Raw genomic sequence first — 11,665 nt, forward strand, 5'->3', positions numbered from 1 at the left:
TAGCAAACTGCAGCCAAGAGTATCTTTTACGATCTTGCGAAGACCTTCGATTTCCAAGATCTCCAAAACATTAACAATTACCCTGGGAACCTACAGGTAGAAGAGTGAGCACAACTTTACGCAGGAAATAGAAGAAAGAGGGAATACATGATTAAATAACCTGACAAACTCTTTTTAATAGAGACTGGTCTCACCTCGTTGTACAGCATATCCAAGCCTGTCATCATGTGATAACTGTAGTTCTGAGGTGACAGAGACGCCTGGAGTTTGGGGACCCAAATAACATTTAAATTACAAACAGAGTTCAATGTTTTTGTACTGAATTCATTGTGAAAGAGTAGGACTTGTGACAGTGGAGCATGAGAAGTAAAACAAAAAGGAAAAGGTCAAAGTGAGAGAGGAAAATGAGAATGGAGGGGTGAAGAGAGTCTGGGTTGACTTCTGTGTTGTTTATGGCTCTTGGAGAACAAGTCGGCCACTGTTTCCTGTTTGCTCGTTTTCAGCGGCTGAGATAGAAGAGGAGGTTGTTGTTTTGTGTTGGAGGGGTAAAGAGACAGAATGTCCTCAATGAAAAGAAGCCGTGTCGGCTCTCATCTCACTCTGACACAATCAAATGTTTGGGGGGGGGGGGTGGAGGCTCGTCACAAAGCGTCGTTATTCTGCTCCAATGCTTTGTCTCATTTGGGGAGTGATATCCTGAGACAGCATTACACAGGTCATCGTACAAGACCGAGGGGTGTTTTATCACTGCGCTATTACCAAGGGGAATGTGCTTCATCCACTGGATCATCAGCCTGAGGAGAATTCCCTCCCAAAGTCACTCACCCGGTCGTTGCAGTACTGACACAGGTCGTTGGCTCCAATGAAGAGGGTCACCAGCTTCCAGTCATTCTTAAAATCCACTGTCTATCTCCATCACGTTACACAGACAGAAGCAGGGTGAATTCTTCGTGCACATTCTAATCTGTTGTACATAATGGAGTTTATTCAAAAACTAAACTCACGGAATCATTTTTTATTGTGTCAATGAGACGTCGGACTTGCACTGGGATTCCTCTGCATGATCAGAGATTTGTATTAGTGCACACACTGATACAGCGAACCTCATGAGGTCAGCCAACAGAACTCACGAAACTTTAGCTCCTGATGTAGCCATGTTGAAGCCCGTATTCCATTTCCCTAGACCCTTTGACATTCCTTTAATGTTTGGATTGAACATCCTCAGGATATCTGTTACAAAGGAGGGAAATCAGATTACTGCAGAACAAGTCTACTTCTTCTACTGTGCAATCCTGACACTTAGTGGTCAAAACATGTATTACACAACAAGAGAAAAAAAGTGTCTTACTGGGTAATGTCGTGACAGTCGAGAGGGTTTTATCGCCGCCAATGCTTTGAATATGAATTAGATGAGCATATAAGCAACACACTCACAGTGCATTTCCTTTGTTGTCCACAGTGTTTGTGCTCTCTCACCTCCATGACACTCCTCTGTACTCCACTCTTAGCTCCAGCAGGTTCTTTGACTTGGCACCAAAGCCAGCCTGCATGTAGGAAAAACACTTTTTATTACACAAATGTAATTTTACACACACGCACACCTCTGTAAGAAGTGTTATATGAATAAAATGTACTTAACTTTTTACTTCCTCACACACACACACAGAAACACAGACACACACATGCTGCGCTGATTCCTCCACTTTTTTGTCCGCTGTATATTGTCTTTTGGTTCCTTGGTATATAAATAAAATAATGTATTTAATTACTTTAGTGTGAACGTACCGTTACAGAGTCTCCGAGAGCAGCCACCACTCTGATGTCTGCTGGGCGTACCTTGTGAGCTAACAGAGGATCCATATGAGCATGTTTTACTCCCGACATTCTATCCAAACACAGCATGCCTGATGCCACAGATGTTTACCTGAGGTGGGCACCGAGGCGGATGGAGCCGTGTGAAGGCAGGAGAAATCACTGCCCCAGTTCTACACAACAACAGGGACATTTCACACATCTGTTACGTGAAGCTGTTGTGTGACATAAATGCTAAAAGGATGACAGACGGTCTTACAGGAACAGGAGCCGGAGTGGGTGGAGGGCCTGGAAAGGTGTAGTTGCTGTTGGCAGCAGTTCTGAAGAATGGTGTGCTCTGATAAAGACATAATCCAATCGTCATATGATGTGTCAGATCTGAGAAATGTCAGTGTTTTGTGGGTGGCAACGTTACTTCGGAGGGACACTTCAGATCAATTCCAGCCATGAAGTCTTGAGTGAACGTCTTGTTTCCCACTGGCTCCAACTACAAGATTGTCACACGTCGGTGATTTGGAAAAATATTCAACCACATGTGCCAAAATATAGCAAATCCTACCATGTTGTTCCAAAGAGCCCTGGCCATGAGAGTGTGAGCTTTCTGGCTGAGATGAAAACAGTCCGGTGAGAAGTAAGAGCGATCAGGCCGGCCATCCTGAAGAGAAATTTTAAAAAAAGAGTTACAGGCCTCAACTGATAAAACCTGTTGGAGTGTTTATTTCTCTCTAGTGTCGACTCTTACGGGTAACTTAGGAAGGAAAACCTCTCTGAAGAAGGGCTGCAGTACCACAGTGAAGTTGTCGTGACGATCGTACCGTCCTGAGTCGATGAGCTGTCGCATTGAACGCTGAACACAAAGATGAGCGTGTTCTTCTGTTAAGATTGAATTACTATGAGGGGTGTGAAGAGTGAGTGACCACCCTTCAAAACAGTTTACTAACTCTACAGCATTTTTTCCATCTAAAACCTTTGCACAGTACTGTATATAAAGTATCTGTACATGACATGATGTGATATGATATGACATGTACATGATATGACTATTCCTGTGATTTTCTCTCCACCTTGTACCTGATAAGCTCGATTGAAGTCGTGGACCTTCTGGAGTTCAAAGGATCCGTCTTTGGGCTTCAGTACGCATGGGCAAACTATCCTGTGACCAAACATCATTTAACATCAAGACTCATTGTCAGATCTTTGGTGAAACTCACTGACCTCTGTGATCGAAATGCTCTGACTTTAAGAACTGCATTGATTTTGATGTGATTATGACTTCAAGAGTCAAGCTTCATGTTGCAGAAGATACTGTGGAAGTTTCTTTCTCCCACACACATCAAGCTCATCTTCTAAGAAAAAAACTTCTTCTAGAACAGAAACGGTTACTACCTCATTTTCATGAAGCTTGTTTTATAATGACGAGTCATCAACTTTCAAAATCAGAAAATGATCCTCATAATCAACACAATTCTGAAAATGATACAAGTTCTCTCACACCTCACAAACCAGCTGGGACAACCCAGAGCTTTGTCTTTGTGCAGATCGCGCAGCGGCACAATGTCTAAGAGCTCAACTAGATTGACCAGAGCCCGCGGCACCTGGAAGGGGAGAAGGGTTGGGTTTTTTTTGAGTTCGGACAGGGCAACATAAAAAAATACAACATTTTAGCAAGTAAGAGAAGGTTTTAAAAATAACACACTTCATCATGGAGAGTGTCCAGAGCTTGACGGATGCGATCAACCACATTTCTGGGTGAAAAAAACAATCTGTGGAGTATATGGAACCCGTGGTTATTCAGACTCAATAAAGCTGGACAAAAGGTGTCTGTTGTTCTGTGGTGTGAGCAAACTGCCAAGGAAGCCAAGAGATGCTCACACTGTCGGTGCAGAAGTCACATATGTCATTGCCTCCAACAAACATGGTGATGACTTTCCAGTCGTTGTGGAAATCAATGCGCTGTGTTGGAGATAAGAGGTAAGAATGTGTTCATCTGTGAAAGTAAGAGCAGTGAACACTTGCAGCATCTACTTGTACTGCTGCGTTACCTTATCATTTTTCATTTTCTCCACTAGGATGCGCACTTGTTGAACCATATCCCTGCCAATAGAAATAAAGTTTTGGATTTGGAGGATTTGTTTTGTTCTACTTAAATGTACACATGAATACAGGATCATTACAGTGAGACCTACCCAGCCTTCGCTCCTGCCACAGCCTGGTTGAGAAAAGCCTTGGGAGAGTCCTGCTTCCCTATTCCCTCTGAGAAGCCCGTCAGAGAGGGGTTAAATTCCTTCAGGATGTCTGCACAGCAAATGTCAAAGGTCACAACCAAGTTCAGAAAGTAGGGATGAACATGTATAAATGAGTATCAAAACCAAAATGATCTTAAAGGAACAAATAATTGATGGTATCCTCCTGTAATATCTATTTATTATATGATTCATCTGTTCATCTGTGGTGTTTTCTAGTAAGAATTTACATTTAGTCAGTTTCAGTCTCCATCGTAGTTACAGTAGTAAATTATGTCATCATATGTTTGATAAACAAATCTTCATGTCAAGCAGGTGGGTGTCATTTATGTAACAGCAGCTGTCAAAAACAAAGATATTGATTAGAAATGAACATACTTGGCAGTGTGGTCACAGTGGTAATGTTTTCATCACCACCGATGCTGAAAATTGTAACAGAAATAGTCTGTTGAGTCAATGTTGACCACAAAATAACACGGAATCCTTTGAATAACTTGCCACAGTATCACCGTTTGACCGGTGTTGTTCTTCATGTGATCTCACCTCCACGACAACCCTCGATATTCGTTTCTCACCAGCAGGAGGTTGTCTGCTTCAGCACCCACACCATTGCCTGCCTGCAGTGAGCAGATATTAGATGTAGAAATAAAATAACATACACATCCAAAACTATACTGTATAGATTTATAGCCATTGCAATTCTGATCTTTCTGGAGTTATACAGGAACTTACCGTGAGAGAGTCACCGACCGCTGCCACCACCTTCACATCTCCTGGTCTGAGTTCATGAACTACAGACACAAAAAAAACTTAGTTTTTGAACTAGTTTCTCAACATGTGCGAGCAGAAGAACTTAAGAAAAGTGTTCCACCTGAAGTGGGCGTGGTAGGAGAGGGCAGACGATCTGTGCAGGGAATCTCTGTACCCATCACCTGACAGACAAGCAGCATATGTTGTTATGATCATATCTAGTTTTGTCACAACATGGAAAAACGCACATACAGGATCTGTTAGGAATCCGTCCACTTTCTTATCTTTGTTGACGGGTGAATTCATCTGTGTCCGTAGGAAGGGTCGATCCTGAGTGCAGTGTTAGGAAAATCATTCTTTTAAGTTTAGTTACAGTTTAATTTTTCCCTAACAACGGGAACAACTGCTGTAGCTGGTCAGTGTGTGATATTCTCATGGCCGGTCTCACCTGAGACGGACAAGGAATAGTGAGCTTTTTCATGTTGGCTGGTGGTTTCATCAGGGGCTGGAGCTGGAGGGAAGGAAACGCCATGATCGGTGAGGACATCCTGCCACACTTACTTCTAAGTGAAGAAAGTCAGAGTCGATTATCTCATGGAGTTAATCTTTACATCTACTATCTAATCTCTCTTCAGAGGTTCATCACTTTACTTTTACTTTAAGGGATGATTGCAGCTCTTCCATTGACTCATTTTACAACCGAGGTCATTTCATTGTCAGAACAATGGCACGTTTTCAGCATTGGCTCTTTTACACATCAACTTACCATGTTTTCCCAAAGCTGCAGTGTGGCTTTGTTTAGGCCAGACAGTGGGTTGTCCTACAAAGAAGAACATTTGTTCATAACACAAGGGTCCACGGTGAGAGAAGATATCCCAGTCATTAGTTCAAGCCTCTCCATACTTACTGACTCTGTCATGGAATCATAGAACACCGTGAGGGCTGCAGCAGCACGGTGAAATCCTCACTGTCGCTGTGCCACTCTGGACTTTCCAAGATGTGATGGAGAGAGTCCTGAAAACACCAACAGAGGATTATTATGAACCACAAAGACAAGCACAGATCAGATGAGGCAGAGTGAACGTACTATTAATGTGCTTTACCTGCAGTTGTTTAAGAAGAATGGCTTTAAACAGTTGCTGATTTATGTTGGCATCACTCATGCACTCGCATGTGCTATAAAATTAAAAAAGAAACCATCACTGTTATATGCCTTTTAACCCTTTTGTGCGTTTAAAAAAATAATAATAAAGATAACTTTAAATTGAACATTATTTTGCATATCCTCATGTGTAAAAAATGATATTATTATTAATTTTGCTCTTTTTTTTAAATGATATTTCATCCTTAGTACAGTTTGTAGTATTTTTATGATATAAACACTCACCTGTTGTGCTGATTTCTACTCCAGACCACGACATGAACTAAGGTGTGATGTAACTGTAATACATACACCTATTAGTTGTTTTAAAATCTAAAAATGCATTCAACAAAAGATACCATACCTGTTTCTGCAATATCTTCAGAGCTGCTTCTACTTCCTCTACAAGTGTGGTAACATCTGCAGCATTCTTCAGAACAACAGAGCAATTAACCTCCATCATCCTTCACAAAGCCACACACACACACACACACTAAACCATAATGGACTGAAACCTGAGCAGGCAATATTTTATAGTAGTTCTGAAACAAAGATTCTTACATGTGCTGAACAGGCACAAATGTCATCAGCTGGGACAAACAGCAGCACAAATTTCCAGTCTGACACCTGTAAAGGATACAGGAAGCTGAGCACATCACCAAACTTAAAAGAATACACATTCATACATATATTAACATAATTTACATATCACAGACATCTGGGGGAAGGATTCATGTCCAGATTAATTTAAAAAAACTTTATTTTGTTATTATGACATGTTTTTTTCTTGTATTCCCTTCCACTGAGAACTAGACTTGGAATGCAGTTGATTTTCCATGTTGGTCTCAGATTATATGTTCTCAATATTGTTTCATGGTGGGTTTTCCCGATTCGGTCATGCTTTGTGTGTTTTCCACTTGATTATGTCACTTGAGAATGAGCTCATGGAGAAGGAGGTTGCAACATCATCTGCTCATCCAACTTACTCATCATGTTTCTGTGGAGTAAAATCAGAGTTCCAGCTAATGTTCCTTCTTAGGGTGAGCTGACAATGCAAACCATCATCTCACATTGCTTCACTCTCAGAAACCACATTATACAATGATGGAGCTTTCAGACTATCCCTGACGCATTACTCTGAGCTCATCTAACAACAGGAGGAACAGCAGGTTTCTCCATTTCCATGTTTCCATGCACCGATGAAGTATTTTATGATGATGGGCAAAGTACATGTTTAACGTACAGTGCATCCAAAAGTGTAACACGTGTACCTGACTGGAACGAGACAGTTCCTCTGCCTCATCCAACAAGCTCCTGAAACACATTCATGGACAAACAAAGTGAGTACGTTTAATGCATTTGAGCGTGTGTGTGTGTGTGTGTGTGTCACCTAGCAGACTGTGAGGCCAGATTAACAGCAGTCACCTCAGGATTAAAAAGAGACAGCAGCTCTGTTGAAGACATGAAATATGAAAGTTGACATGAAAACAGTTGACGGTCTCATCGTGATCAATTAAACTATGAGCTTGTTGTTCGACCATCTTGGCTGTCCGCTCTGCAGCGTTTTTTTGTCACATGCTCTTGACTCTGACCTTGAACTACACACTCTGCAAATTGCAAATGCTTTTAACAGCCTGGTCGCGGGAAGTTCGAGTGTTTGTTGCATTTGTGGTGTAAGGTGTTTGTTTTCCTCTCAGTTCAAGTCAAAGTTAATAAGTGACAAAATACATTTATTGCAAGTAACTACACAGTTTCAAATTACTCATTAAATGACAAAGCGCTGATGCTCAGCTAACCAAAACGGAACCCGTCAACTGCCTTGTAACTACAAAGGCATGGAAACATGTACCATCCTGTCACAACTTGACAGAGGCTTCATGTTCCAAAACAGAACCAAACCGGTTGTATCACATTAAATTAACGACTTACCAGCTATTCTACTGGTCACTCTGAGTCGTTCATGCCTATAAACAAACAGTAAGAGACAGTGAGGTTTGCACAAAATAAATGAACATTATCGTTCTATTATCAAAATCTTTATAGAATTAGAATTAGAATCAGTTTACCTGTGTGACAGTGGCATTCCCAGGGAATGAACCGCTGAGATATCAGCAGGTCTGCGGGCGTGAACTGAGGAGAAGAAACGTGCATATTAATATACATTACAGACTGTTAAAGGAACGCACGTTTAAAGTCCGAGTAGTACAAAGATGAACATGATTATTGATTGTTAGCAGTGGAAAGTACTGACCGGAGGTCGACGGGGAGAGTGGGGCCGGTACTGGAAAGCAGAATATGGGCACAAAGGGTTCTCTCTGTAACACAAAAATCAGCCCTCTCTGTCACATGAACCCATTTGTCCAGAAACAACAGCACCTGACATACTGTACCTTCTCTGTGGAGGCTTCACTTCTTCGTATGTCGATGCTGACAGCGTCTACATGGGATATAAGACACACAGGGAACCACCATGAAATCTGAGCAAGCATTAGATAAAAGTACACATAAAAAGTCCATCTTTCACTGGATGTAAGGAAATAAAACTCAAAAGTAACGTTACGTTTATAGGAATTGGAACCTGAGGACTGGTTCCTGCAGCAAATGTTTGTTCTTTTTATTTGCAGTTGAAAGTCCTCGTGTACAGTGGATATCTGTGCCAAACATACTTTTGGTGCATATGACGAATAATGCAAAAAAAAAACCCCAGCTTGTTTCCCATTAACTCTTTCTGGGAACAGTCTTCCTTCACTGTGCTACAAGTCCGATATAATATGGTGAATTGAGTTTTACCTGTAAACAGAGGACAGGATCCAGCGATGGCCGCCAGAATCAGGAGAACAGATCCAGTCATGATGGTCTGACAGCCTGAGACGTTTGTGTAATGCAATCTCTCCTTTCCCTCAGCCTCAGAGAAAGAATGACTGCTCACTTACACGGACCATAAAAGTATGCTGCACTGTCAATGGGTGGGGAGAGAGCATAGAATTCCCATGAAGGCAGAGTTTTACCAAGGAAAAAAGGCAACTATGACTCCTGCTTTTTGAAACACCTGCACTTTTATCCTCTGTCATATCTTTGTGTAATCACCTCATCGTGTCATCTTGTCAATCGACAAGATGACAGATTACTTCTCCTCCTCCTCTTCTTCTCTATTTCTGCACTTTTGTCTCAGTGTTTGGTTGTGGCTCCTGACAGTTTCATGTCAATCGGAGAAAAAAAACGTGACCTTTTATGTACAGTCCAAGAGGTGTTCATTTTATGGCTTTCGCCATGACATTTAGCCCAATCTTGTCAGCAGACCAACAGAAAATGCATAATGTATTTATGGGATGGAGGGCAACGAAACACCTCACTTTACAGTGAGAGAACGAGAGAAAGACTTAGGAGAGAAACACAGTAAGAGACAGTGAGGTTTGCACAAAATAAATTAACATTATTGTTTTATTATCAAAGTCTTTATAGCTTTGAAGCAAAACATATACAACTTGTGGGGCTTCACCAGGTTATATAACCATATGTTAACAACCAGCAATTTAGTCAAACTGGTTCAGTTTTGGAGATGTGATGAGATATGATTAGATACTTTATGGGTTTGTCCTTTGATTGTCTTTGCAGATAGCCTGACCCTTGGAATCAGGAAAAGAGTAAAACTAGTTATCTTAATGTGTGAAGTTATCAGATTTCTATCACGCAGCAAAACAATATTAACATATTATATTATCATATAAGATTTAGACATGTTGTACCATCACAAAGCACATGACAGAGAATGTCTGTTGGAACAAAAAAACAGTGATGAATAACACAAGAAAGGGAGTTCATGGAGGGGTATATGTGTAGTCCCAGTGCCATTCAATGGTTCTAAGTACTTCATAAAAATACCAATTTTATAATTTATGTTTTGGATATGTTTAAGAAAGACGCACACACACATTATGATAATAACAGTAGGTTTGCCATCAACTGTAGTTGGTCCATGAGAGGTCCTGAAGACTCAAGATCTAGTCCAACAAATACTCCCAAAAATATCACAAGCATTCATGGAAAATAACTACTTTCAATGTCAGTGATTATTGCTACATAGTATCCATCTCAGTGCCTCATTCATCAAAATAATATACTATTAGTGGTATTCAATCATTTTAACTTATTGTAAAGCTATATAAATATATATAAAGGTTCATATGAGTGACAGATTTAGTTTGTATGTACAATGCCAGATTTCATGATCATGATATCAGCCGAATATTGCCCTCTGTTGGTACATCCGTAGACTGCAGCAGTGTCACTACGTCACGACCGGATGTTGATGTTGGAGCAGACAGGAACAGCTGAACTAGAACAACAAAGCCACGACGACGACGACGGTGCAAAACAACAGATGTGCGTGTAAAATATACCAAACACATCGGTGACATCTTCGCTAAAGTTAACTTCTTGTTACGTTTAAACCGAATTCGCGAAGGTAAGAGGCCGTCGTGTGGAGAATGACAAGATAATGTTGTTGTTCGCCACCTCCGCAGTTGATGTCATTATCGCTGTTAGCTGAACGGCTAACACGACGTTAGCTTCTTTAAAACTCGAAACTCGGGTTCCTTTCAGTCAGCTAGCTACGCTTAAACGCAATGTTAAAACACATTTCAAAGGTTTCACGGGGCTGTCGTCAATAGACCTGGCCGGTCAGAGGCAGAAAGTACAGTTTTAAAAAGTAATTACTGGGAGACAGGACAAAAGACAACAGGCGAATCACAGTAGCCATGATGCATAGACTTAGTCAGATAAAAGAGAGACATGTTAATTGTCAATGTCAATTGTGTGTGTGTGTATGTGTATAGAATATATATGAAATATATATACATAGATTTCTTATTATATATACATGGATTTTTATTAATTTCCATGAGAAAATCACAACTTTTATGTGTGGTTTACATGTGTTATGTGGTCCAAGTCTAAGGTACGAAATGTCTCACTTCCTGTCTGTTTCCCTACTGCATTTCCAGAATACTGAAAAATGGGCCGGATCTTTTTGGACCACATTGGTGGAACGCGCCTCTTCTCCTGTGCAAACTGCGACACCATCTTGACAAATCGCTCTGAGCTTATATCCACACGTTTCACAGGAGCCACTGGCAGAGCTTTTCTATTCAACAAGGTACATTAAACGAGTACATCATATTCGGCTTGTGATCCACATGTTTCATCGTTGAATTTCTTGCATCCAAACCGTCCATATCTCCACCCCACAGGTGGTGAACCTGCAGTACAGCGAGGTTCAGGACAGAGTGATGCTCACCGGCCGGCACATGGTGAGGGACGTCAGCTGCAAGAACTGTAACAGCAAGCTGGGGTGGATCTACGAGTTCGCTACCGAGGACAGTCAGCGGTACAAGGAGGGGCGAGTAATCCTAGAGAGAGCGCTGGTCAGGGAGAGCGAAGGCTTTGAAGAACACGTCCCCTCCGACAACTCATGAGCACCAACATACTGAATGAACAAACTCTTCTTTTCCCCCACCTTCATCATCCCACTACTGCACTGCACACCGGCTTCGGCAGACTTTGTGGTCAGTGACGTTCCAGCTTTGCGGACCCCTCCCCATGACCTTTGACCTCAGCTGATTGACTCGATGGATGTGTTCTTGCTAAACAGGCGCCTCCAAACACTTGCGTCACAAGGCTCGACCCTCCAAAACCACTGGGGACCCCCAGTTCGGCCACA

The 11,665-nt window shown here is 41.6% G+C and overlaps 2 protein-coding genes across 2 annotated transcripts; one reads left to right on the forward strand and one right to left on the reverse strand.

Moving 5' to 3' along the window:
• Positions 1-6: 6 nt before the first annotated feature.
• Positions 7-5,968, reverse strand: LOC144740130 (phospholipase B1, membrane-associated-like; the record flags this gene model as incomplete). The annotated part of the gene is made up of 25 exons (XM_078623012.1): positions 5,909-5,968; positions 5,740-5,819; positions 5,254-5,368; positions 4,927-4,987; positions 4,788-4,846; positions 4,599-4,672; positions 4,434-4,477; positions 3,999-4,107; positions 3,855-3,906; positions 3,659-3,765; positions 3,509-3,575; positions 3,307-3,407; positions 2,884-2,965; positions 2,555-2,659; positions 2,372-2,467; positions 2,228-2,299; positions 2,072-2,149; positions 1,925-1,985; positions 1,786-1,844; positions 1,477-1,544; positions 1,349-1,392; positions 1,136-1,230; positions 826-906; positions 195-260; positions 7-90 (listed from the first exon to the last, which is right to left on the reverse strand). Coding segments are annotated over exons 1-25 (1,920 nt in total), but the record flags the coding sequence as incomplete, so codon positions are not given.
• Positions 5,969-10,960: 4,992 nt separating this feature from the next.
• YPEL5 (yippee like 5) lies at positions 10,961-11,420 on the forward strand. The gene is made up of 2 exons (XM_078623014.1): positions 10,961-11,101; positions 11,196-11,420. The coding sequence occupies exons 1-2, from the start codon at positions 10,961-10,963 to the stop codon at positions 11,418-11,420; spliced, it is 366 nt and encodes a 121-aa protein (XP_078479140.1).
• The last annotated feature ends 245 nt before the right edge of the window (positions 11,421-11,665 follow it).

This window comes from Lampetra planeri, unplaced genomic scaffold (genome assembly GCF_965212315.1).
Source record: "Lampetra planeri unplaced genomic scaffold, kcLamPlan1.2.h2 scaffold_1920, whole genome shotgun sequence".
Lineage (NCBI taxonomy): Eukaryota > Metazoa > Chordata > Hyperoartia > Petromyzontiformes > Petromyzontidae > Lampetra > Lampetra planeri.

Coding starts and splice junctions, on each gene's coding strand:
- YPEL5 (XM_078623014.1), top strand. CDS start 10,961: ATGGGCCGGATCTTTTTGGACCACATTGGTGGAACGCGCCTCTTCTCC. Junction 11,102..11,195: donor GAGCTTTTCTATTCAACAAG/GTACATTAAACG, acceptor TCCACCCCACAG/GTGGTGAACCTGCAGTACAG.